This window comes from Chamaea fasciata, unplaced genomic scaffold, assembly GCF_029207755.1.
Source record: "Chamaea fasciata isolate MVZ Bird 193981 ecotype frontalis unplaced genomic scaffold, bChaFas1.0.hap1 SCAF_2, whole genome shotgun sequence".
In the NCBI taxonomy this organism is placed as follows: Eukaryota; Metazoa; Chordata; class Aves; order Passeriformes; family Sylviidae; genus Chamaea; species Chamaea fasciata.
In genome coordinates, this window is record NW_027094087.1 from 43,578,246 (window position 1) to 43,605,979 (window position 27,734).

At 40.0% G+C, this 27,734-nt stretch overlaps 1 protein-coding gene across 1 annotated transcript; it reads left to right on the forward strand.

Annotated features, from left to right (window-relative positions):
- The first annotated feature begins 5,172 nt into the window (after positions 1-5,172).
- MPHOSPH8 (M-phase phosphoprotein 8) lies at positions 5,173-27,688 on the forward strand. Its single transcript, XM_066175827.1, has 13 exons — positions 5,173-5,442; positions 9,895-10,008; positions 10,951-11,793; positions 14,505-14,601; positions 16,304-16,429; positions 16,516-16,604; positions 17,739-17,879; positions 18,672-18,758; positions 20,679-20,833; positions 24,242-24,396; positions 25,666-25,793; positions 26,428-26,511; positions 27,377-27,688. Exons 1-13 carry the CDS (start codon positions 5,188-5,190, stop codon positions 27,425-27,427), a joined length of 2,325 nt encoding a protein of 774 aa, XP_066031924.1. The 5' UTR covers positions 5,173-5,187; the 3' UTR covers positions 27,428-27,688.
- Positions 27,689-27,734: the final 46 nt, after the last annotated feature.

Sequence of the window (27,734 nt, forward strand, 5' to 3'; positions counted from 1 at the left end):
ATCTGTCCATCCACTGCTGAAATTAATTAAAATAAGTGAGATGACTGATAATATTTTCTTTTCCACAATGATGTCTTTTCTTATTCTTCCTTTTCATCAGTGTTGCTTAGTTTAAATATATTAGTTTTGGGATTTCTTTCTGATGACTGCAATAATACAGCAACTCCCTCAAAGAAAGGAGAAAGGTTTGCATAAATAGGAATCACTTTCTTTCTTTCCCTAGTGGAAACACTTGCACTTCTTCAGGCATTTGATTGTTCCATTTTTGAAAACCTTTGTTTTTATAGCACCTCTGTTCTTAGGAAGGACAGTATGTACTTCTGGTTTACACTTTTTTTTTTTTAGTTCTAGTACTTCTCACAAACTGATGGTGGCAGTGATGACTAAAAGATTATATCTGTGGGTTTTTTTAAGATTTAGAGTCATTGCTGTTTGCAGAAGAGTAAATTGGATAAGAATATGAAACCACAAAATTAGTTTTTCAGTTTTTCATGTGATACCTGGGACATAGGTACAGGACAAGGAATTTTCACTTTTCAGGCATTAGAAGTAAATGACACATATATTTGTTAAAACTCTAGAATATGGCGGTATTCTGCTCTTATTATTCAAATAAGAATAATGAAGCTGTTTGGGTTCACTTGTAATGAAATAATATTTGTCCACTGCCCTGATAATTTTGCTTCTCCTCCTGTAAGCTTGCGTGCTTTTGTTTCAAGCAGATTTTGAAACAGCATTTGAAGAACAGCTGTCCAATGAAATTGTTATTTTTATTTTAATATATTGCTCAAATTCTATGGCAGGCTCAGCTCTACACCAAGCAAAGCCAATTGCTGTATGTGTTTTGGAGGGGTTTTTTTCAGAGAAAGAATGAATACAGTCAAATTTGGCACAGATGAGTTACTCTACTTCCTTTTTACCAAGAGCCAGCTGTTACTTTCTTGTCATGGCTTAATTTTATGTACATCATTATTATCAAACCAGCAAAACACACTGAACCATGACCAGGAATGTGTGGCAGTTTGTAATACTTCTATTCTGATATTCCAGTCATAAATATTAAGTTTGTGTTTCAACATTGTTGCTCTATGCTTAATATTTTAATGGTCCCTCACAGATTTCACAGAATTTTCTTCATTTTCAAGGAACATCATACATGATTTGACACCACTTGAAGGGGTTTACTACAGTAAGTAAATCACCTAGGTTGTATTCTAAAGAATGCTTTTTGTATTGAATGCTTATCATTGCAAAACTCTTAACATGCAAATTTTCATCTTTTTTTTTTTTTTCTTTAGGTCAGCTTTTAAGATTTTTCTTTAATTTAGTCTATTTGAAGTAAATTTGCCCTAATAACAAGCACAGTCACATATGAATATTATGTCCCCCTAAATATATCTTTTGAAGTCTCATACCTCTTACTGCTTGCTCATAGCAGAAATTACTTCCTTCCTTCTGGAAATCTGTAATGTGTCAGTGAAGGCTGCACTTAGACCAAAGAACATTCAGTGAAAAGGAAAATGCTTTCGCCACCAAAGGATCAGATGTAGACTACTTAGGGGAGGAGGTTTTGGTTAGTGCTGTATTTCATCAGTGCCAGAAGTAGATTAGAACCTAAGCAAACACAAACTGCAAAATTCCCAACAGCCCATGACCAAGTTTAAATGTGAAACCCAGGAGCACGTTTAACAAACCACTAATGTGAATTCTCTCCCTAGCAGTGATTGCATGGTGAAACAATTAATTGGCATCAGGCAAATGCTGGTTTAAAGGCCTTTGCAGAAAGTACTGGTTTTGTTGTCAAGAAATCATTTAAATAGCAATGTTGCTTGCCTTTTCTTCTTCCTTGGTTCCAAATGGAAAAGAAAAGCTACTGCCATTGATTGTTACTGTTCTCGTGCTCCAGTTCTTACAATGCACAAAGGAATTCAAAGGGATAGTTTTCAAAACAGTAATGAAATTGCAAGATTCATCTAATTGAAGGTGCATTTTAAAAAAAAATCTTATATTTAAATCCTCTTGACATACAAAGTCTAATATCATCCTGGAGATTGAATGCCTGTATTAAAGACTATCAGAACCAATATTTAATAGATTCCTTGTGCTGAAAGGGGAAGATTTACAGTCTTGATACTTTACTGGGCATGTAGGAAAAGGATACAGAAACAGTCAGGAGAGCCCTGGAAATCTTCCCTCCTCTTTTGAGGAATTTTATTACTCATTCTCCATCAGGTGGTATTTTATACATGCTGGATCATCATACGATAGAAAATTCTGTCTTTAAAACAATTATCCTTAGAAGCATTGTTTTTCCTGTTCCTTTGGTGGACTTACAAGATTTTATTATAATGAAACTTCATTTCTACTTACAGTGGTGTTCATTGGGCTTTTGTGTTGATGAAGAAAGCAACAGAAGTGATAAGAAGGCAATTTCCATCTATTTGCTACCAAGATGTACTTGGGAAAGATTGGGATTCTGCTACCAAGAAGATATTGGGTATCAAGTTTATCTAACATGAATTATCTTTCTGCATAAAATATTTAATGACATCATTCTTTAAGATAATAACAGAGTTAGCTTTCCTTGCAGTTTTATATACTGTCTTTAAGTTGAGGATGTTTGATCTTATATTGTTACTAAATAATAACTTCCACAATCACACACTTTAAGGTATGGAAACAAAAGGTCTTACAGTTAGTAAGTGTTGTTTTTACATATATGTCATATTTTACTTACCTGTAACTGTTTAAAGTACCTTAATATTTAATTTTTTATGCTAATTTCTGGTTTGTTGCACATTGTAAAGTACTTTTTTGATATCTTTGATTTCTGCTAAAATATCAGTGTTCTTAATTGGGTGGTTTTGTAATTCCTACAGTGTGCCAAGAAATGCAAACAGCAGAACAGTATTTTTCTACTGCACTGCTTTTCTTACTGATCATAGGTTAACTTCTGAATACATAGGTCAGTTTTTTTTAGGAGGAAAGAGTTCTCTCATTTTTCCCTGTTGTTACTCTGTATTCTGATTTTATGCTGATGAAAAAAACAAAATAATTAATTTTATTTTATACCGGACCGAACACTGTAGCCTAATAACAAAACCAGACTAACATTAATTTTAATTTAATGGGCTTTTCACAGGTGTTTAATGAACACATCATGTCTTCTAAATTAAGGAGCTGCACAGAAGGACACTTTGGTACTTTGTGATCTGATGAAATGTAGCTGGAGACAGCACAAAGGCTTGCACTGAGGGATCAAGTGGGTATGGACCATACTCCACACTTGTCTGTCCATCCTTTGAAAATATTCAGAAGCAGGAGATTCAACAGTACCATGGGTAATGCCTTATACTGCCCTTGCAAATGAAGAATGCTCCCTGACAGTTATACAGAACTAAGAGGTTGCTAAGGCAAACTGCAGAACCTTTTTCATGGAGGTTTTCCTGATGATTTAAGCAAATGTGCTTAGAGTGGAGTAGATACACTTGATTGTGGAGAGGACATTGCCAGGAGGGATATCCCGATGTCCTTCAGTTTCTTAGATGCTCTGAATCCTTGTTCTCAAGATGGAAGAGACTGGCTCTTTTTAGTAAAAAATACAAAGGAAGTATTTCTACTACATTATGAGAAGAGCTAGGATATGGGTTTCTTAAAAACTAGAAAGACTCCTTAATATAGACAATGATAAACTAGCTTCCAGATCTGCTGTTCAGTCTTTGCATAGTCAATTGCTCCATTACTAGAGTTACCTTAGAAAGCAAGTGCTGGCAAAAATAGGAAGATGTATTTTTTCTTCAGTACATCTGTCATTCTTGCAGCAATATATCCCACATGGATATGTGTGTGTGGAAGACACACATTCATGCTAAAACCCGAGTTTTGGTTCAGTGGTGTGTGATCCCTAAGGATCTGTTTCTGAGATCCCATATACTAACACTCTGGCTCTAGCAAAAGGCAGTGGAATAAGCAAATAGGGCGTGGTTTATTTGCTATTTCTTACAAGACTTCTTTTTTCTTCCTCTTACCTGTTAAAGAAAAAAAAGCTACACTTGCCAAGTACTTCAACATGCAAAATACTATGAAATTAAAACCAGTTCTTTTTCTGTAGTAAGGAACCCTATCAATGCCACAGCAGGACCTTGCCCTGAGATATCCATGTGTATCTTTCTTGCGCATTTCTCCAAAACCTCATCCAGCTGAGGGCAAAGAATACCTTTGATCCAACAAGTCCAAGTGGAAGATGCTGCATTTGGATTGGGGCAACGCCAAGCAGGAATACCGTCTAGAGGAATACACTGTGAGCAGCCCTGCTTGGACTTGGGAGTGCTGGTGGGTGAGAGGCTGGACATGAGCTGTCATTGTGCACTCGCAGCCCAGAAAGCCAAACGTGTCCTGGGCTGCATCCAGAGCAGCGTGGGCAGCAGGGCCGGGGGGGGATTCTGCCCCTCTGCTCTGCTCTGCTGAGACCCCACCTGCAGTGCTGCATCAGCTCTGGGCTCCCAGCACAGGGAGGACAGGGACCTGCTGGAGCGGGTCCAGAGCAGGGACACCAGGATGTTTAGAAGGATGGAGAACCTCTCCTAAGAAGACAGGCTGAGAGAATTGGGATTGTTCAGCCTGGAGAAGCCTCCAGGGAGAGCTTGTAGCACCTTCCAGTACCTAGAGGGGGATTACAAAAAAGAGGAAGAGTGATGGGCAGATAGCGACAGGGCAACGGGGGATGCTTGTAAGAGAGGAGAGATTTCGATTAAACGTTAGGAAGGAATCCTAAGGGTGGTGAGGCGCTGGCACAGGTTGCCCAGAGAAGCCGTGGATGCCCCACGGCTGGAAGTGTCCAAGGCCACAGAAAAGCCGTGGGTGCCCCATCCCTGGAGGCGTGCACAACGAGGGCGGACGAGGCTCCGAGCACGCCGCTCCCGCGGTAGATTTCCCCATCCATGGGAGGAGCTGTCCCCAGTCACGGCCGGGGCTGTCCCCAGCCATGGGCGGAGCTGCACCGGAACGGTCCCTGAGGCGCCTCCCAAGCCCCGCCCAGCGGCGGCCGCGCGGAGGGCTCGCGGCCCCGTGCGTCACGGGCTGCGCGCGCGGCCATTGGCTGGGGCGGCCGGTGCCCCGCCCCCCGGATGTCAGCCCCGCGCGTGTCGCAGCCGCCGTGCGCCCTTGTCGTTTGAAACTCGGCCCAAGATGGCGGCGGCGGCCGGGAGCCGGGCCGAGGCGGCTGCCAGGCTGGAGGGGGCGGAGGGGGAGAAGGAGGCGGCGGGGGCCGCGGCGGCGGAGAATGAGGACGGGGGAAAAGACGGCGGCGGGGCGGGCAAAGCGGCGGGGGTTGCGGCAGCAGCCGCTGGGGAGGCTGGCGGCGGCGAGAGCGAGGCGGACGAGGAGGAGGAGGGGGAGGACGTGTTCGAGGTGGAGAAGATCCTTGACGTGAAGAAGGAGGGGGTGAGTGCGCGGGTCTCCCACACTGGGCGAGGAGCACGTGGGAAGAGTAATCCCGTTACAGTTGCGATGTAAAGCGCTCTGCACAATTGTGCAAGGAGGCTTTTTGTCCCTTGTTCCAGGTTCAGTCCTCTCAGCCGAAGATAAGTTTTTGCTAAGTAGTTGGGTTTTGCCTGCATTGTTAAACTGCTCTTGTCTCTTGCGGTGCTGTTTTGATGTGAAATCTTCTAGTGTAGAGATGGGCAGGGCTGACTATAACTGAGAACTTTAGAGGTGTTTTCAAGGTATGTTGCCAGGGGCCGTGTTCACACACAGAAAACGGGGGAAGACCGCCTAAAATAAGAGACTCTTCTCCTAATTAAAATAATTAGCTGCAGCGATCTTGCGTTGTTTAAACTGAAATACCAGACCTTGATTTGTTTCTTTGACAGCAACCTAGGCTGATTGAAGTTCTTGAAAAATTTTTCTAAACCGCAAATAGAAAAAATAGTTAACACGGGGGGGAGTTATGATTTTGTGCTTGAAAGATTTTTATTGTAACTAATTTGTGTTTTTTTATTTTGGGCTTCCGTCGGGTACATGACATTATAAAATTCTGTCAATTTCACGTAAACGTTCAGAATCTTGGAACCCTTAGGCTGGAGAACCTTCACATCAGCATTTTTCTTGGATATTTGTGATGTTATTAAACTGCACCTTAGCAGAAAAATGATAATGTTTTAAGATAATGTTATGCTTTTAGGGTAATACAGTATTTATAGCTTTGCCTGTTCGAAGTGTTGGACAACATGAGTCAGGCTTGAAAACAAGAGGATTCTTTTTCTTTTTTTCCACCCGCCCCCAAGGGATGGAACCTGAAATCTCTGGGTTTAGATGGTCGTCGTGGTGAGACATACCATTAAAGAGTCCTGGAATACATCAAGTGCCATCTTAAAGATGTCCTTGGCACGTGCTGGTAACAGGGTGTCTCTTTTCCATCCCCCTCCAAGCACGCAGCACACGTTCTGAGCTCTGTGTGCTTGAGTTTTCCAGGCTGGGTCAGTGCCCTGAGCTCCAGCGTGTGGGTGCACCCAGCACATGCTGATTTGTGGCTTTGTGGTGTGAGCTCCAAAGGCATCAGGTGCCCTCTCAGTTGCTCTGCCGCAAGGCCTGTGCTCCTGGGCTCCACCAGTGCAGGGCAAGGCAGGAACTCATAGTCAGGTGTAACTTCCAGGATGGCTGGGCAGAGCCATGTGTCACCACAGAGTGAGTCAGCCACTGTCCAGAGTGGGTGAGGCCACTGGGGGTGTTCTGTCACAGAACAGCAGTGTGACAGCTGGAGAGCCCTGCACAGAGATGCTCTTCCTTCACACAGTACTGGTGTTGCTGGGCCTGGCAGTAGCAGTAGGGTGAGAGACAGCACTCCTGGGTTGGGGTTGGGCTGGGGAGTTAGACCTGTGGATAAATAAAACATTAATAAAACATTAACGTGTCCTACTTTACAGAACAAGCAGGGAAAGTTTGGAAATGTATTCTCTCAGTGTATCTATAATGTCTTTCATACTGCACCTCAGTTAAACAACAGGCTCTGGTGCAAATTGTGATGTTGCCCAGTGGAAATGGGAAGTTTTAACTCTGCTGTTTAATGACATGGTGGTACCCCTTTCCATATGAGTTTGTTCCAGCTCATCACTAGTTAAAGCAGTATAAAAATGCTTGGAAGCATTTTTCTAAGTGATAACAGAGGAAAAAAAAAAAATTGAGTGAAAGAGTGTTGATAGGTGAGTGTAAAACTGTGTCTCTTAAGTGCGAAGATCAGTCTTCTGTCTTCACTTAAACTGAATTTTGTATCACTCTCCTAAGCTGCATTTTTCTGTCACTTTCCATGTATAGGATGTAGTTGTTCAACAGCCAGATGGTTTTGCATTTGCATTAGACTTTATTTTATACAGCTTTCTCAGTTAATGAAAAAAGGACTTGTAGGTTATTTGGTACCTGAGTTACAAGGATGTACCTAACTCTGCAGCTAGAAGAAGTCCTGCATCTGAAAATAACCCTGTGTCACCAGGCAGGTGAGAGTCAGCTGGCTAGGATGCAGATCTGCAGCAAAGGAGCTGGGAGTCCCCACAGGCAAGTAAGGTGAACATGAGTCAGCAGTTCTTGCAGCAGAGAAGGCCAGCAGCATCCAAGAGTGCAGCCAGAAGATGAAGAGGTGCTTCATTTTCTCTTCTCAGAGGGCTGAGAAGCACCCCGAGCACTGTGTGAAGTCCTGAGCTCCCCAGGACAGAAGAGACACGTGCACAGCAGAGGGAAGGGCAGTGAAAACAGTTAGGAAGCTGAGAGCTGGATTTGCTTTGCAGTAAGAAGAGAAGAATCAGGGGAGATCAAAGTAATACCTGTATCTAACAGAAGGATGTCGAGAGGACAAAATCAGATCCTTCTTGGGGGTGCACAGGGAAAGGATGAGACAGACAGTGGACACAAGCTGGAAGACAGGGAAACCTGCATAGACACACTGACTGGGCAGATTGAGCAGCCTGATGTAGGCAGTCCTGCTTTGAGAGGGCATTTTACTTGTTAGCTCTGGAGATCTCTTATAACCTAACACACTCTGTGACTGTAATGAGAAAGTTGCTGGTTGCTTATTTTATAAGTAACTCAAATAGAAGAAAGAAAAAGGAGAGGGGAATATGATTTTGAAAACTTAATTCCTAAATCAAGTGATGGGTTAAGCTAAATTTTAAGAGAAATGTTAAACTAAGATGTTTGAATATAGGCTACTTCTTTATTTAGATATCTGTGAAGCAAAATACAGAAGATTGTAAATAGAGTTGGTTAGTTGGTTGCTGAAGTTTAGTGGCATGTGTATACACTTGGCCAAAGGTTCATTATGCTCAGGCAAAAATTTGTGCATAGACTTTTAAAAGTAAGTGCCAAAAGACAATTCTTCTGGAGCTTTCTTTCTCCAGGCTTGGTTAGCACTGTAAGGTCTTTGAGAGCATTATCAGGCCATGTTTGAACATGAGAGGTACTATTTTGCCTCTCCAAGGGTGCTTTCCTTATCACATTTGCTAAAAAATTAATTTTTTAATGGAAAAGGATTTCGTAATTTAGTAGAAAAAACTGGATAGAAGCTCCAGGGTGCAATTTTATCCCTCAATGAAGTTCAATCCTGTCAGATTTTTGTATGTAATCTACCAAAATCTTTGTAACTAACTCCACTGAGATGCACAGGCTCAGATTTTTGTCTAGGTTTAACTTGATCTCATTGCTGGGGTTTTTTTCCTAATTGTTGGTATTTCAGTTTATCAAAACTAGAATTGATTACCAATAAATGTGAAACTTGGTGAATGGTGTTAATTCATTAGAAGTCTTAAGGGTTTGTATCAAGTTAATCAGCAAAGAGAAAACAATCAAGCTTAAAATTTTTATGGAAGAAATATTAAAACTTTAAAAAAAGTTTCATAAGTGTCAGAAACCCTATTTTGATAAACTGACTGGGAATTTATGATATGTACATTGTAGCTGTGGTTCTGAAAAAATGTTATATACTGCAAGTATTTTGGATTAAACTATTCCAGCTACAGAAATACTGATTTTTATATACACAAAATTGTATATCCACTGATCTCGGGTTTCTTCTCCACTGGAATGCCCACCCAGGGATGCAAATTCTTGGGTTTGGTTTTCTTTTCCCGAGATTCAGGTGGTGGTTCGAGTGAGCCTTTTTTGCCCTCTGAAGGCCCCGAGCCAGACGCGAGAAAAAAGCGGAGTCTTCAAGGTCTTTTTCTCTTTGGTTTCTCGTGTTGTTTATTGTTTTCTTATCTTACAATTTTCTCTGTGCCTGGCCTAGATGTTCACAGCTGCTTGGACACAGGACGACTCCCCTTACGATGGGAGGTTGCTGCCTTTATACAGACAACTATGTACACCTTATTTACAATTATGTGCCAAGGCCTATTACCTATACTAAAGGGGTCTTTACTCTACTCTGACCCAATCTCCTTTAACTACTTTGTGCCACCGTCACCAGAAGATGAAGGCCAGGGGAGAAGAAGGAAGAACTCAGGGCAACACCCTAAATCCTCCATCTTGTTCCCCATGCACCTACATACTAAGAATCCTAAACCTACAAGATTTTCCACCCTGTGACACACTACACTACTGTCTGTCACATCTTTGTGACTTGTAATTCTTCTCTCAGTGTTAGAAGCTTTTTTCCATGGACTGAAGTCAAAGACGGTGTCTCTCTGGGCTCTGTGCCAGGGTCTACAACCCCCCTGTACAGATTCCAGACTCCCCTGTACAGATCTCAAACCCTCTTGCTCGGGTCCTAGACCTCTCTGCCGAGGTCTGTGGCCTCCCAGGGCGCCCAAAGGAATGCCCTGGACTCCAACGCACTGACATCTTCAAGAACTGACTATCTGATGCAATACTGTGCCATATGGGATTAAATGTTGCGGGTTTTTCTTACAGGGTAAAATTCTCTATAAAGTCCGGTGGAAAGGATACAGCTCTGATGATGATACCTGGGAACCAGAGGTTCACTTGGAGGACTGCAAAGAAGTGCTTCTGGAATTCAGAAAAAAGGTTGTGGATAATAAGCTTAAACCTGTTAAAAAAGATTTACAGGTGTATTTCAACTTGTGGTATCTTACATTGGAGACATAATTCCTATCTAGACTCTAGTAATGAGAGGAGGGGAGAAGGGAAGGCATTTGAAATGTGGAATTAGGAGGATTTAAGGAATCTCATCTAAAACTGCTTTGTTTCTTATGAAACTTAATTTTGTTGCTGTTCTCTGGTTAGGATTTTTTTGCTGACGAGTTTGCTTGTAGACTGAATCCATCAAAACTTCATTTCCATTTCTAATGGGATTATATAAGTAATGTGGGGTCATTATAGTTTGTTTTTGACAACATGAATAACCCCCTTTCCCTACCCACATGCATATTGTCTTGTCACTCTCACACTATTTCAATCACCCTTCTGCTTTCTGTAGGAAATCAGTGAGTTTTAACATGTAATTGTTAAGTTTGGTAAGAGAGGAATACAGAAAGCTTAGGTGCCAGAGGGAAGAGCATGGCTTTTTCTTTTCTTCTTTTTAACTGCTCAGTTAGTTTGAGAAAGCAGTGTAAGGATCCTTTTTGGAAACTGGTACCCTGCTTCTGGCAAACCTGGAGGTAAATCTTACAGAATCAGATCAATTATTTTTGATGTAAAATAGCTCAGATTTAGTTCTGTTGTGGAATCTGGTTGTTGGATGTATATAATTGGTTTACTTGAATTGTTTGTGCATGTATTGATTCTCATCCAAGCAGATAGTAATGTAATTTAGGTAAGTAAGCTAGAATTGTATTATCACATTTTGCAATTTGGCAATGAGGAGTGATCTTGGCAGGGATCAAAAGATTAAAGTGCTTAAAAATTTACTTTTCCCAAGCATGACCACTGCCATTTTTGTATAATTTGTACCAAAGTGATAGTTTATTGGGGAAGGAAAAACTTGAATTTTTTTTCTTTACCTTTTAGAAACTATCTCTAAATGATGATATATTTGAAGCAGAGTCTGACAGCGACTGGCAGAGTGAAACAAAAGACGATGCTTCATCCAAGAAGAAAAAGAAGAAGTCGAAAGAGGGAGAGGATAAAAGTTCAGATGACTCGAAGAAGAAAAAATCTAAGTCTCCAAAAGTCAAGGAAAAGCCCAGAACAGAATGTGAAAATTCCTCAGATACTTTGGTTTTAGATTCAAAGCCAAAAAAAAGGACTTTAGAAACTGAGGATCCAAAGGACCCAAAGAAACAAAAGAAAGAAGATACTAAAGAAATCAAGAAAAAGAAGGGAGAAGTTAAAGATTCAAAAATAAAATCTAAAGAAGATTCTAAAGAAAATAAAAAATCACAGAAGGGGAAGCATGGAGATGTTCAGTTTGACTCAGAATCAAGCACTGTAGATAATTCAATTTGTCAAGGAACTGATAATGAAAATTCAAACATAAATTCTGAAAACAAAGATGAGAAACAAAAGGTAATTAGTGGGGAAGAGAGATTGGAACCAGAAGTTGATGAAAAAGATGTCATTACTGATAAACATCTTGATGGATCAGCAAGTAATGAAGATGATGGTATTGATACTAGGGCAAAAAGAAAGAAGAAAAAAGTTCAAAAAGCAGAAGACTGTAGAGAAGAAGGTGAAAAAGTAGAAATTCAGGACACTCATTTAGAGAAGAAGAGCATGCACAAAAAGCAGACAGGTCAGGAAAAAGTACCTGGAGAGCTGGAGAAAGTGTCACCTGCTCCTTCACCAGTGCAGAAGAGTTTGAGATTGAGTGCTGACGAAAGGGTGTGCAAGCCCACTGATTCCCCTGGGGAGGTAAGCATGGTTAGGGTGGGGGCTGGGGGTAAAATTAGTCCTCTTCCAGGTACAGATACCTCAAACCATGACTGTTCATGATGGCAAGGAGAAAAGTACAAATTGGAAAGGTACTGAGCTGCATGAACTTAAAGAAACAGCTGCTGTACAAGGCATGCTGTTGTTTTTAGCTGTGTTTGTGCCCACCTTCAAGAGTTTCCTCCTTTGACTTTTTTTCTGCTTGTGTAGTAAGATGGAACAGTGTTGAGCAACACTTGCTCTCTCAGGCACTGGCCATTCCCTTAGGGCTTATGTGTGGTGGCACCAACCTGAGAGCTAGGATGCTGAAATCACTTCTAAAGCCCAGGTCTCTCAGATAACTGTGTAGCAGGCTTGTCTTGTTAGACATGGAGTGCTTACAGCAAATGCTTAATTTCATGACATGGTTTAATATTAAATAGAAATGCTGTTCCTGTTGTAAGAAATGAGCTAAGCACATACCAGGATGTTTATTTTTCCTTATTTAATACAGCAGTCTTTTAAGAAGAGCAGTATCATAAAGGCAAAAGAAAAAAATTGTGACAAAAATAAATGTTTTTTGTAATGTTTCTGGGAATATAATTTCTTTCAGCTGCTTCAGCCTGTTCTAATACAGTTTGCAGTTCATGAAACATTGGCTGCTCAGAGCAGCCGTGTTCTGATTTAACAGGATTGCAGCCAAAGCACCTTGATACTTACTGGACTATATCCCACTTCAGAGACCATAATTCCATGGTTTAAAGTTTCTTCTGCAGGCTCAGCAGTGGTCCTCTGCTTGTGGTTGTTTTGTGTATGGAGCAGGTCGCCTTAAGTAAGTTATTTTGGGGATAAAGAATTATGGCATAATCTCAGAGTAGAGCTACACAAAAGAGTGTTTTTGCAGGATCTTAGTGGTGAAAGCTCTGGAAAACAAGGAATTACTCTGAGGGATAGGCCAGTTTCAGAAGACTGTTTAATCAGTTGAAATGGTATGGTCCTTTATTAGCCAAATATTTTACTTATAGTTTGAGGCTATAGTATTTGTGAGAGAGAGAGACAGGAATTGGAAAAATCTTCAGAATTCTGTTCTATTTACCAGTAGTATAGAACTCCTGTCATCTTGACCATGAATAAAAGAACAGCAGAGGAAAGTGGGTTTCCTTGTGGCTCTTCAGTCAGCATTCTCACTAAGTTGTCTCTATGCTTTTCTCGTGGTCATGCTCCGAGGTACCAGGAAAGTATGGAAGGTGTTCTGCTCTTTGCTTCGTTTGAATATAGAAGGCTCAAGCAGTGTTTTCTGTAACCAGTTAGTTATTCTCTGGAGCAGCTGCTGATTTGCATGGGTAGGTTCGGTGGAGAGTTCTGCAGGGGTTCTTTTGTTCACTAAGTTGTCAGCCCAAGCAGATGATGCCTTTCAAAGAAAGTCATTACGTGTATTTCAGGTACCTGTGTCTGTAACTCTGCTTATAGAACAGCAATCATGTCAATTTGTAACACAGTATTTTCTGTTTGGGGTCAGTTTGCATGCTGAACCATTCCTGCCATTTCATTTGCCTCCAGAAATAAATGTGTATGTTGTGCACGTGATCAGCATTAGAAACCTGGAATAGAATTCAGGATTACTGATTTTAACAGTCCCACTGTAGCAAATATCTGGTAGTCCCTTCAGTGAGTTACGGATTTCCTCCTAAATACCGAGCATCTGGCAGGATTAACAGCTGCCTGTGTTAGCAGTAATCACGTCAGTGATCAAAAGCCAAGCTCTGTGAAGGGAAGGGAGGCAGTGAGGAAAGCAATTAAATGTCTCAGCTCTGCTAATACATAATGAGACACCAAATTAATCTGGTTTAATTAAGGTTTTTGCTATTCCAGATGGTAGCATATATATAAATTTTTTGTGAGGGCTGTTTTTCAGAAAGACAGTGCTACTCCCTGTGCCAGGTTAGTGTCAGAGACTGATAAAAAGCCATGCCAAGGAGCCTTGTCCAACCTACTCTGCAGTGAATTTGCTGAGTGGAGAGAGAAGATTAAAGAAGGAGAAAGGCAAACTTTGGTAGAGACAGTTGAATTCCATTTTAGCAAATTTGTTTACATATCTATACCTACAGTAAGATTTTTTCTGTGATATTAGATACTGCTAAGCTCAGACATCTGCAGAGATATCATGAGTTCGGGTGGATTTTGCTGAGTCTATTTTCCAGAAATAACTGTTGCCATAATTTTCTGTCTGTATAAATTGGAAATCTTGGAACCTTTTGTGTCCAAATATCAAGTTTTCTCAGTTGAGGTTCAAGTTGATGTTATCATAATGCTTTGAATACGGTGCTACAAAATTGTTAAATACTCTGAAATAATTACATTCTATTCAGGTTCACTATTTGGAACAAATGAAAAGTTAGTAATTTTGAATTTCCTTCAGAATGCTGGTTTTGTCACATCTGCAGCTTTTCCATAAAGCAACTTGAATGGCTGGGGTGCAGTAAAAATACGAATTGAAGTTACTGTGTTCAGGAAATAGTACCTCTGCTGTTAGGGAAGAAGCCTCCACAGGCTTAATTCCTGACTCACCTGTTTAATTCTTAGGAATGTGTACAAGATTGGTGCATACCGGTTTCAGTAGTATTAATTGTAAATATGCTTTATTGTTGGTCAAAGGAGTTTATTTTATATTTTCTTTTCTACCACTGAAATTTGATCTTTGTTTTCGATTTTAGGAAAAAGAAGTAAAGAAAACTGAAATTAAAGAAAAAACTCAGAAGAAAGAGTCTGAAAAAGAAGAAAAAACCAGAAAAGAACAGAAGGTCCTAAAAAGTAAGTGCTAAATTTTTGAAGCAGAGAAGGGAATGATCCTTCAGGGCATTCTCTTCTTATTTCTACAAGGGCAGATATTGTGTAGTTTTGTAACAAATACATTCACCAGAAATAAGGCATTCTGTTTTTATTTTTGGAAGTGAAAGTGTTCTGTTTAATGGCTTTGCTAGCACATGCTTTGTGAGAATGTTAATATATACTTCCTGTATGAAGCACAGAAGTATCTAGAAGTCTGACATTTTTGTAGACAAGTCATGATTTTGCCCTTTTTAATTTAACATTGGCAACTGTGCTTCGCTGGCATGTGATAGTAACCTTTTTTTTTCAGAGGAATTCATCCAACTATTGGCTATTTTCAGAAGTGTTCTGACAATATGCTGTGTATACCTAAATGTACCTTTTATATTTAGAAAAACTAGTAGGGGTTCCCATCAGACAAACATCTTGCCTCCTGCTTTAGCGACAGAGACGAGTTACGTTATACAACCCTGGATGATTAGATACACAGTGAAAAATGTCTGGGTTCTGTTTCTGTTCCCAACAGTAAAGTGGATTATTAGTGTTACTGCTCTTGATCTCAGAACAACTCTGGATTACTTTTTTCAGAATACATTCCTTCTCTAGAGAAACACCTTTTTCTGAAAGTGGCATAGATGCTTACAGTGCTTAAGGAAAGTAGTAAGAAGCAGAATGATTAATGATTGTTTCTGTGCAGCACTTGTCCTTTGTCTGGTCATCACAGATACTGAACTATAATTTAGAAATAGTAATTTATGCACAATTCTAAACTGCGTTTCTGAAAAGGAAGATGGTACCATGTGGAAAGCAGTCGGAACTCAGACTTGCCAGGGTAGGTGGGGGTGGACTAGCTCTCCCTGACTTTTGTCTTATGTTAGGCTTGCTCCTGTGCTCCAGTACTTACAGAAAGAGAACAAATCTTTTCTAAATGGATGCTGGTCATTTACTCAAATTTTGTTATGTAGTAGTCTTTAGTGGCTCAAGTAGTCACTTTTGGTAACTGTCTTAATATTCTAGGCTTTAAGGTCATCAGAAGTGCATTTGAGTTGTTTAATGTAGCTTCAGAAGAAAAAAATAGTAAATATTATGAATAACTGCAAAAGAGAAGAATCTTTGCTAGAATATAAATTCATAGAAGAATTAAAAGAGCAAGGTGTACAAGGAAAGGAGAAATGAAAGAGCTGCAGCAGAGACATGAACTTGCATTGCTGCAGAAGTTGATTGAGAAGTTCTGGGTGTGTGTCCAGTGGAGAACACTGGTGGTTGAGATTTTCTCCATTCCTGCTACTATCTCTGGTGCTCCAGTTCTTGTCTCTGCAGGGGGCTGAAATGAAGTTTTCTTTTGAAACTCACTGGTACCTTTTCAGTGTGTTTCCAGTGCTTCTGCTACTAAAGTAATGGAGTGTTCACCTCCCCATAATCACTTCAGCCTTATTTATTACAACAAATTAACAGTTTCTTTCAACTAAAAGCATTTTATGTAGCCTTTGTAACCTAATGTAGCCTTTGCTGCTGAGAACCATTTCATGCTGACTGCCAGAGTTTATTGGAACGAAAAGTAGCAGTAGTTGTTTGTTAAGCTGCTGCTCATTGAAGCAAGGGCAAGCGTTCCTTAGCTTGAAAATGTACAATTTGTTACTTATTTTACATGTTTTTTTCTTCCACAAAATTAAACACATGATAGATGGCAAGCAGCAAGTCCTGAGTTTGGGTATGGACATGCAGTTAGAATGGCTGACACTAGAAGAATTCCAGAGGCATCTTGATGGAGAAGATGAGAATCATGTATCAACGGAACCAATATCAAGTAGTGAGTATTTTTCGGGAAGAAGGGGTATTTCTTAGCTGACATTTCTAAGGGAAAAATCCTATAACAGCATTGAATTTATTTTCTAGCTCTTCTGAGAGATGCTGTTAAAAGTGGAGACTACATGACAGTGAAAATGGCGCTATCTTCAAATGAGGAATATAATTTGGATCAAGAGGTAATTTTTGTGCAGTAGAAGTATTGGAAGACAGTAGGAGGGAAGAATACAAATTTTGATTTGTTTGAAAAGCTTTCCCCTCTTGTGTTGTAGCAGATTTCCATCTCACCTAGGTGAAATAGCACAAGGTATGAAAAAGGAGTACAGACTTGGAAGTTTCGGTACTTGTTATCCATTTCTTCCAAGAAAAAATAAAGTGTGATAGAACCATCCCAGTAGCTTTCCAACCAACTTGCCCAGTGTATTTAACTGACCAAGTGTGGAACTTTGGATGCTGTTAAGAATGATAGCCATCAGTTCAAGTGGTTAAACTGTGTGAAACATTGTGCATGGGAAACAAAACTCTAAAAAGCCCCAAAAACCTGAAAGTTGTTTGACACACTGGGACCACTTGACTTCATAATTAGTTTCCTGCTAGCTTGTCATCAGTGTTGTTACTGGGTTTACTTTCAAGGATCTATTTTCCTGTTGAATAGTACTGTAGTTCCATTTTTGAGTTTCAAAATCTCCAATACTGGTATTTTCACTGGTGATCTTGTGTAGTTGTATTATGTAGCATTTTGAGAACTTGACATTATGCTAAGACTTCTGAGGTGTCATAGGGAAGGTACCAAATGAACTAGTGAGGCCAGCATGTATTCTGTGAGTTGTAAGGTCTGGTGAAAAATGCAGGAATGAGTGAGGAGACTGGCTGGCCACAAAGTGTCTTTGTGCTTACACTCTGATAAAATTGAAAAGCAGTGTTGTGGGAGCAGCTGACATGCGCCATAGTGGTTTTTCTCCAGGGGTGCTAACTTCTATTTCCAACAGTCTTGCTGTCTTCCCCACCTCAAATACCTTACAGCCTTTCTTCCTGGTTCATTCTGGTTTTCCTGCTTCTGGTTCTGGTCCTCAGAACTGCAGGGGATATTGTAGATTGTGGAGCTCAGAGTGTGAGACCTGCAGGCCAGAGGAGTGGGAGGTGATGGTTTGCTGGTATCTGGCAGCCCTGTATGTGTGAATTCCTGCCAGGGAGGGAAATCTTGGTGAAACATGTTGATGCACTTGAAAGTTTTGTCTTGCAGCTTTGATTTATCTTGAAGTATTTCTTTTTATTGTTATTATTTTTCATAATGGCAGTGATTCTTGTTCCAGGACCCGAGTGGAATGACCCTGGTAATGCTGGCTGCTGCTGGAGGGCACGACGACCTTCTGCGGGTGCTAATCAGGAAGGGAGCTAAAGTTAATGGTAGACAGAAAAATGGAACGACTGCATTGATACATGCAGCTGAAAAGGTTGGCTTGGTTTTTGTTGTATTTGTGGTTCTGGGCTCTTTTACTTACGTTTAAAAGTGGTACACAATTTTTTACCCTTGCATGATGCCTAAAAAGTAGTTAGCAAGATACAGCAGGGTGACCTTAAATGCCTAATTTCAGCAGCTCTGGTTATTGTAGTGTAAATAAGTTCTGATCACAAACCCTGTCCTGGAGAGAGAATATCATAGGAGCAAAAGTGGAGGCAGAGGGTATCTCTGAATTTTTTGTCTGTTATGAGAGCTTAAGTTCTTGTGCTAGAATTCCGTGTTATGCTGTCTGGCTACACAGGATCCAAACTGGAGACACTTGGAAAGAAAATCTCTGATCAAACACGATTTGGTATTTTAAAGCTGCTGGGCAATGGGCACGGAGGCAAGCTCTTCCCACACTAAGACCAGCCAAAGCAGTAAGTTAGAGCAAGTCAGGGTTTCATGGGTGCGCTCTTCATTCACGTTGGTCCATGTGCTTTCCCAGGTACAGAAGAGAGCCTCCTTCCACTTTGGTGGCAGATGCAAATACACTGCTTCCTTGCTGTGATATTTATTATTGCAAGATTTAGAAAAAAGTAAGAACTGTAAATAATTAGGGCTGTCCACTTGCCTAAGTCTGAACTGCTCTTTATTAGCCATGGGAAAGAGCAATGTTAATTGTGCCATGACTCATATTTTGAATTCTGTGGATGAATTTTAAGTAAGCGTCATTACGTATTATGAAACAAAATCAGATATCTTTTACTTGTGTTGTGGTTTGGGTTTTGTTTTTTTCCCCCAGAATTTTCTAACAACAGTAGCTATTCTTCTGGAAGCTGGAGCATATGTGAACATGCAGCAGAGCAGTGGTGAAACTGCCTTAATGAAGGTAAATCCTGTGTTTCTCCTTACATGGTTTTATAGGAATACCTTTGGAGAACTAATAAATCGTAAAAACATATTTGTAGAACTCATTTCAGCAACACGTACCATATTTGAAATAAAAATACTATCCATGGTTACTCTAAGCAGAGTTTTAATCCATTTCTTTAATGTACTAAACATCTAAACAAGAAACGCAGATGCCTTCAGCATGCAGTGCTAAATGTGGATCATCATTCTCTTCTGTTGTTTAGCTCAAAGAAATGCAGATGTGGTCTTCCAGCTGAGATAATCAGATTTTCAGCAGGAAAACTTCCCAAAAGGAAAATCTTTCACTTGGGTGTTGCTGTGATTGACACCTGCTGTTTTATTGCAGTCCAGAAATAAAGTAGCTGATTTACGGTCTAATTCCCAGTGCCTGTTCTGCACCATTTCTCTCCCAGTCACAAAAGAAATTTTTAATTTTGTTGTAATGGGAAAATTCTCTTAAAACAGTCTGTGCTTTTAATATTTTTTTCTTTATGTGATGAATTTCACCGAAGTTCCCCTTTGGATGAACTTGCTGTATTTATATGTAGGCTGTTTGTGTAGTTTGTTTGTTGAAGAGGTTACAGAAGCTTTCCTGCCCAGACAATGTGGTATTGTTTCTGTTCTGCCTCTGTGAGACTTAACAAGTGTGGGGAGTTGGCATTTTCTATGAAGACAACAACTCACTTGCGGTTTCCTCAGCCACTTCAATCCAAAGTCCCCTCATAATTTGGCCACTTCCATGAACCTCAGTCTTGACCTTCGCTGTTTTTAAAGTTTTTATTAGTCTTTGATGCACAGCTATACAAACTAATTAGCAGCCAATGGTGACTTATTCCAGGGGTTTGTTTTGCAATCCAGATCCAAAGAATAGGATCTTCATTTCCAGTGACTTCCTGGGACAAGGTTAGTCCTCTGTGGATAAACCTATCAATGTGTTTATCAAGTCACTCTTACTTAACCTTAGGAGTTCAATCATCCTTTCTTTAGGAGAGATAAAAGATCTTAGCACTCAATTCCTTTCTGTCAGGTGGTGTGAGGTTTTTCTGTGTTTTTTGGTTTGAAGAAGGCAGGTGGGTTGTTCTACTTACAGAAGATGATGGAATGAAGGCGCAGATGAAAGTTCAGAGCAGAGATAAATTTCAGAAGCTGTCTTCTGAAAGGTGTTACAAAGATAAAAATATTGTGTCTCTTGTGCCTTTCCCTAATTTATCTGAGTGAAGTGTTTGAAAACAAGTGACCAAGAGCATGTGTTTACTTTCTTCAAAGTAAAACCTTTTTTAGGTTTTCCTGTGCTTTTTTTAAGTGTCTGGTTGATGTGCCCCGAAATTCTTGCTGTAAGTAACAGAGAACAGCTCTGAACATTCACGCAGAGGATAACAGTGGCTGTCTGACGCAGCTACGTACCAGTCTGGGACAAATTCTGTACATTTACTGCATACCCAAAGCACCATTTTAAACTGAGATGCATAGAAAAACAGACACTTGGAAATGTTACTTTAATAATTTCTAAATAGTTCTACAAAAACATATTTATTCAGGTAAACAATTGCAATAAAATTTATAGTTACTGAACTCCAGCAGATCAGATGTTTTCACAGAACTTTTGGGATTTACTTTCTTTTTTTTAATTTTTTTGATTTTTTTCCTCATTATGTCTGCTTGGTAATCCTCAGCGTTGCTGCTTCTGTAGGGTTGGTTTTGTAGTATTGGCCTGGATAAAGTATTTATGGGGTTTCAAGTTGTGTTACCATTCACAGAGCAAATAGTTGAACTTCTGAATTGTAACTAATTTTGGATTTTAATTCACTTCTGCAGTTCTGTTCAGTGTCACATTGTGTTGTGTTCTATCAGGTTTGTCATTGTTTTCTGTCCTTCCACTTTCGCCCTTTCCACACAGGCTTGTAAAAGAGGAAATTCTGACATAGTGCGGCTCATGATTGAAAGCGGAGCCGACTGCAACATTTTGTCCAAGCATCAGAACACTGCCATGCATTTTGCTAAGCAGTGCAATAACAGCCTGGTGTATGAGCAGCTCAGGAGCCACTTGGAAATGTGAGTAATCTGTGCTTGGAAGTTTGTTCTGACATTTGCAGTGCTAGGCATGTCATAATTCTGGTTTACGTCAAGGAAAATGTAAGGAAAGAAACCAGATCTGATTTGAGCAGAAAGCTAACTAATAAATTGTGTGAAATTAATATTCTGTGAGCTAGCAGAATTGGCATACACTTGCTCAAACACTGAGTATAAGCATGGAAAGGAGGAAAAGGTAATTCCTAGAAGTGAAAGATACCTTTAACTTAAGGTACTGCAATCTTGAAAAACTTAGCAGTGTATAAGCACTGGACCATTGAATGTAAGCTCTTAGTAGAGCATGCCAAATAAAATACCTTGCTGGAAAGCATAGGAAAAAATCAAACCAAAGAACACCAAGCATAGACACCATGAGAAGTCTGTGCAGGCAGCTGTGGTGTTGTCGGACCTTTTTCCATCAGCTACGAGCTGAAAGTGCCAGGCATAAAGCTTTCATGCCAGTAGGTGATGGAAATCGTCACCGTCATCATCATCATCATGCAGCAGGATGACTGAAGAGCAGTGCAGTGTATGTGACATGTGAAGTGTTGATGTCATATGGTCATGTAAAAATATACTGAGTTAAACTGAGACAAACATAAAGAGAAGGAGGAAACTCTTCAAATACCCATTTGGAATACTGTAGTTAATGTATATGGGCAGAAAATTATACCCAGCAATCTCTAAACTTGGGGAAGACTCAGGGAGGGTTTCAGGGCTTCTGCAGCAGGTGAGGTTTTGTCATGAATGCATAGTTAGTGCTGGAAGAACACTGTCTCAGTGCAAGATTTTTTTCTTGTTTCATGATGATTTAGTCCTGGTGTTTTGTCTGTGTAATCTAAGACAATCTGTCAAGTAGTTTGTAATCCAAATTTACTCTATTCCAGTGTGTGGAAAGCCCTGGCTGTTTTCTGCCTCATAGCTCTTGTATTTCCCATCAGCTGACTTTTTAAGTCTGTCTTTACAGAAGCTGCCTTGTAATGGTCAGTGTGTATCAGTCAAAAAACACCTGAAGTGATAGGGTAAAGGGGATGGAGTCACATTGTTCTTAGTGGTTCCCAGTGACTGGACAAGAGGCAATGGACTCAAACTGAAACACAGGAGGCTGGCTACCTCTGAGCATCAGGAAATACATTTTTCCTGTTGGGTGTGATGCGGCACTGGCACAGGCTGCTCAGAGAGATTGTCAGGTCCTTGGAAACTTTCTAAAGATATCTGGACATTGTGAGGTTTCTGTCAGCCCACTTGTCAAGCCTGTTGAGGTCTCTTGTGGATGACAGAAATACAGCAGAGGCTATCAGCCACTCCTTCCAGTTTTGTTTCACCCGCCAGACTGCTGAGGGTTTGCTGCACCATCCTCTGGGTCATTAATGAAGGTGTTAAACAGGACCAGACCCAGTATTGATCTCAGGGGTGCACCAGCAGTGACTGGTTTCCAGCTAGATTTTGTGCTGCTGTTTTTTGCTGAAGTAACGTTTGGATCCAGTTTCATACCAGGAGGAAAGTATTCTGATGGCACCCTTGTTAGTGCCCTGTAAAGTTTGTCTGAGATACTGTAGATCACTGTATCAAACTTCTGTCCTGAGCCAATGAACACTATAGGGAATGTCTTTCTCTTGTAGAATGCTAAAGGGAAATAAAAGTGCCAAAAGCATGAAAGCTAATAATTATTTTTCAGAAATTGGATACCTGTTAAAGTGAGCAGGGGCAGCTGAAGTGGGTGAATGGAGTATGCTGATTCTTGCCTAGGGAAGCAAATCATGACTTGTTAGTTAAAGTTTTGAAGGCAACAGCAAGCATGCAGATAGATAAGTGATCTAGGATCTAGATCAGTGTAGTGAGACTTTGTCACTCATTCGATGTTTGATGCCTTGCCGATTTGTTTCCTATTTGACATCTGCCACCTTCAGTTTTGGCTCATCTAAATAATGAGTTTTGGAAGATCTTGACTATGTAATTTTGCCAGTGAAGTGGCAGTTGAAATTAAATATTGATGATTGCAAAGTGATGTCTGAGGATATCACTACGCTGATGTGAACTATACAGGGAGTAACACAGCTCTCGCTAATTCAGGAAGCTTTTAGACTCACTACCTGAAAATACCTGTTCAGTGCTTTTTGTCAGTCAGAAAGGATGACAGTATAGTAGTAGTAGTGAAGCGGAAAATAAAATGGTTAAAAGATCAATATGTAAAATCAGGAAACAACAACAGAAAATAACCCAAAGCCATGAGACAGGTTCTGCAGGCCATCCTACTTAATGATCTAGTGATAGGTTTGAAGTGGAGGAATATTTTCGCACAGCAAAACTGCCTCATGAATCTCGTTGTTGCAGAATGCTCTGATCACAAATACATGGGAATTAGAAGGGATTAAGTAGATCTAAGGAGATGTGATTGGGCTGCAGTTTCTAGTTCTGGATGGCTCTTAATCAGGTTGGAGGAAAATAGGGCAGTACTAAAAAAGGACGACTGTTAATTTCTCATATTTAATATGGCTTTGTCAAGCATATAGAAAATAGGCTACATGGACTTCGGGGCTTGCTTAGGCATTCTTGTGGCTTCTTTCCAGTGAAACACTCAAGTTTTAGATTCTGCAGATGATAGCTTCAGTTAGCAGGGTGGGGAAGTGTGCTCTGAATAATAGCTGGAAAAGCTACAAAGCTGCCAGAGGCGGGACCTCTGCTGTGCTAAAGCATTTAAACCCCAATTCTGACAAAACAGCTTTCTGAAGAGGATTACTGAGTAATCTGCCTGCAAAGGTGCCAGACACCGGTGGGTAATGTGGTTTCTCTTTGAAGTCTGGGCTGCCACTCTCCCTGCCTCCCTCACCCACCCAAAAAACAAACGAAACCCCCACTTTGCCTATTTAGTGGTAGAATAGCTACTTTTTCACTGTATTATTCACAGAGTTTAACTAGGAACTGCATTTTTCCCCTAGTATTGCCAGTAAAAGTATACAGGGATGTACTTTTTTTTTTATTTTTGCTTGCAGGCAGTTTGATAATTCAGTCAGGCTGGGAAAGTGGGGATGTCTGTTTAGGTATATATTGATGTTTCTGGGATATCTTTCTGTACATACAACCTTCGAAATACATGACTAGTCAGATTCTTTCTTTTAATCTACTGTAGTGCATTTGTATTAACATTTTAATTTTTTGGACCCAGTAGTAGAATTTCACAGATTGCTGATATTTTATTAACAAAATATTGGGACCTGTGGTTCCTCTATGCATAAATGCTAGTGAGGAAGGCATTCACTCCTGAAAATCAGGAATATAAAAAGGTGATCTGGTATCCTTTTTTTGTGTGTGTATCAGGTTTCACCAAGCCTATGTCTGGTAAAATAATTCACTGTGTGTAGCACAGGCTTCACTTCTTTGGTCTTTCAGGCTCTCAAAAGTAGCAGAAGATACCATCGGGATTTATTTTGAAACTCGCCTTACTCTGCTGGAGCCTGTGTTCCCACTTGCGTGTCATCGTCTCTGCGAAGGGCCAGACTTTTCTTTGGATTTTAACTATAAACCTCCACAAAATGTGCCAGAAGGTAGGGAGGGTTTGTTGTTGTAGTGGGGTTTTTGTTTGTTTAAAAAAGGTAGAATATGTTTAAAACATGTCTTAAATTATCTCCTATGCAAAATTATTTTTGTGTGACTTTGCAGTACATCACATTAAGAATGCTCTGATTATGGAACATAGGGAGCAATTACATATTGATGTATTATGGGTGTGCTTTGTGGGGGGGAGGATTTAAGACTTTTTAATTGCAATGTACAGAGTGTCAACTTCTTTTTGTTCATGGGTTACATTAGCGCAGTGACAGGCATTATAGGAAAGGAGTGGTTAACTTTTACCTTAGAATTAATGATTCAGGAAAATCTAGGCTTACTAGATTACTAGAGAAGATCCTGTAGTGGATCCTTGTGTTTCATGGACAGTAGGTCATGTGTTGAAGACTTGGAATGTAGTCCTAGCAGTGCCCTGAGACAAATGCAGTCTAGAAATACTAGGAAAAGGAAGCAGCTGCAGTCAACTGTTTTGCCCACAAACCCTTTGAAAAAGCTGGGAATCAAATTCCCAAGGTATTTGGAAATGTTTCTGTATTTTTCCAGGAATTCAGATACTATTCTCTGCTGCTTGGCTTAGCTAAGTCATTTTTGATGAGTATATCAGGGAAATATCTACTGATACTGATTTTTCTTAAGGTGATAAATCAGTGCGACTATTATAATCCACTTAAACTGAGATTGAAAGTGGATATATCTGCCCAGTTTTCTGGTTGTTTAGAGTAGTTGGATAAGTCTTCCAGTTCTTGACTATAGATATCCTATCTTACAGAACTAAGAAACTTTACGTAAGTTTATGTATTAAAATGAAGTATTTGTGGGTAGTTCAAGTTGCTGTTTATTGAATTTCAGTGCGGTTCATAAAGATCTATAATTGACTGGGCTCAGTTGTTTTTCCTCTTGACTAGGCCCAAACCACACTAAATTCCGTAACTCTCTGTGGGTAAACCTGAAACCACAGAAGTGAACTGTGCTGAGGATTGCTGTTTCCATTTGCATTCCTTCTGAACAGCCACATAAAATTGCTTTTGCTGTGAAAAGTCCTTAACTTGGTGACCAAGCCAGTTGTTTTCTGGATCCGCTGGCTTGCGAAATGTGATTTTTGCATGTTGGTTTGTTAATATATATATACATCATATAATGCATTTTATTTATCTGTATTTGCATCTGTCTTCAAAGGTCCAGTGTAGGCAGTTCTAGATAATGGATCTCATTTCAAATTCATGTAACTCAGTTGCCTTCCCTTTCAGGATCTGGATTTCTTCTCTTTATTTTCCATGCAAATTTCTTTGGTAAAGATGTTGTTGCTCGGCTCTGTGGACCATGCAGTGTACAAGCTGTGGTTTTAAACGACAAATTCCAGCTCCCCGTATTTTTGGTAAATCTTTTCATATAACTGATTGACTGTAAAACTATTTCATAAAGTCTTTGTAGAGCGGCCTGGGAGATCTCAATGCTGTAATTTGAATTTACAGTATTGTGATGAAGCATACTTTTTATTATGATGAGGTTTCTCTAAAATGAAACTTAATTTTCTTTGGATATGGAGAGAACTATAAAGTTGCTTGTGCTAGATTCCATAAAAATTTACAACTTAAGTGTCAGGGACATAGTGCTGGACAACCTTATTCTAGGTGGCCCTGCTTGAGCAGGGGCTTGGATTAGATGTCCTGGAGAGGTCTTCTCCAGCCTCTAGCCTTCTGTGATTCTGGGACTAAGGCTTCTCTAATTGACCAAGCCTCTCACATTTTTGAGCCAAGTAAGTTCTTAAAAACCTACCTCAAAGTTCTAATAATTAATATCTGGGGTTTCTTTTTTAATTCATTAAATGCATCACTCTGCACAATTTTGAAGTTCTCTTGTTTTCCCAGTGGCTCATACATCAAAGATTCATACACAATGTTCTTTCAAAAACAAGCATAGTGAAAATGTTGTGTTCTGGTAGTCTTCTTACATAGCTCTTTCAGCTATAACCTACCATTAACTTTGTCCATTTTCTTTTTTTCTTGTAGGATAGTCACTTTATTTATTCCTTCAGCCCTACTGCAGGCCTTAACAAGCTTTTCATACGGCTGGCAGACTCTCCTACTGCCAAGGTACAAAATGTTCTCGAAATTAAATGTGTGTGTTTATTTGTTGTACAATAGCTCTTCCACAGTCTGAATGTTTTACATTCATATAGCTTCTAGCTGCATGTTGCAAATGTAAAACTAAGGATTTTCCTCTGTCTCCTCATCCCAGTTTCCATCAGTTACAGTTATATCCTGTGACATTGCCAGAACTTGGGAACATTGCCAGGGGTTAGTTCTGTTATAATTAAATGTTTTTATGTTGCAGTCAAAATAATTCATACAGTAGGATAAACATCTTCTCCATCTGTATTGTGAATTTGATGACTGAAAGAGTGGCTACCATTATTTTGCATACAGACATTTTTGCTTGTGTGTTGGAAATATTTACTGGGGCATGCACTCTGCTTTTAAATAGTCTGTTGCATTTTACAGGTGGTTTGGGAAAACCAAACTGCATGTTGCAAGATGAATCCTGTTCTGCTAGCACTGATTTTGTCTTAGACACACAAGTAAATTTTCCAGATCTTTAGATTTAAAAGTTGCACTGAAGATACACTCTTAAATATTTTATTGTACTTTCTTTTCTTTTTTTAAGTGGAAAAATGCGTATTCAGATGGAAGTATATGTTTGTCTGGTTCGGATTTGGGGCTAACTTGTTCAAACACCACCTGATGCTGCAGTATTCTAATGGAGTCCTCTAACAAGCCATCTATATTTCAGTAGGGCTACTATAAACTGATTTTATTAAGGACTTTGTCATTCCTCTTTTTTCCTTTCTTAAGTCAGTAGCAATTGTGTGCCTTTTCTTGTGCCACTCCTGCATTAGGAGCGTTTAACACAGTAATCACGTGTGGCCATTGATATGGAAACCTTTGTTTGCCTTTACAGATAAAGCTGCTCATAGGAGCTTACAGAGTGAAGTGCAATGATGACCTGTGAACATGAGTGAACTGACACTTTTTTGGATATACTTCCCATTCCTCTCGTCAGAGACTGACAAAGCAGTTTGGAACTTTTTGGCACCACACTCTGAAGACTCAGTTCCCAGCTTGCTGCCACTAGTTGCCGTCACAGGAAGTGTGTGTTGGAGAGCAGTTGAAAACGCTGCACTGGTGGGACAGGGTTGTCAGCTTTTTTTACTGTGTACAGATGTAGATGTAAGTATTCGTGCCAATACATACAAATTCTGTTTTTCTTTAACTTGTGGAGTACAGACTGCATATTTCAGCTTTTCCACAATGTGGAA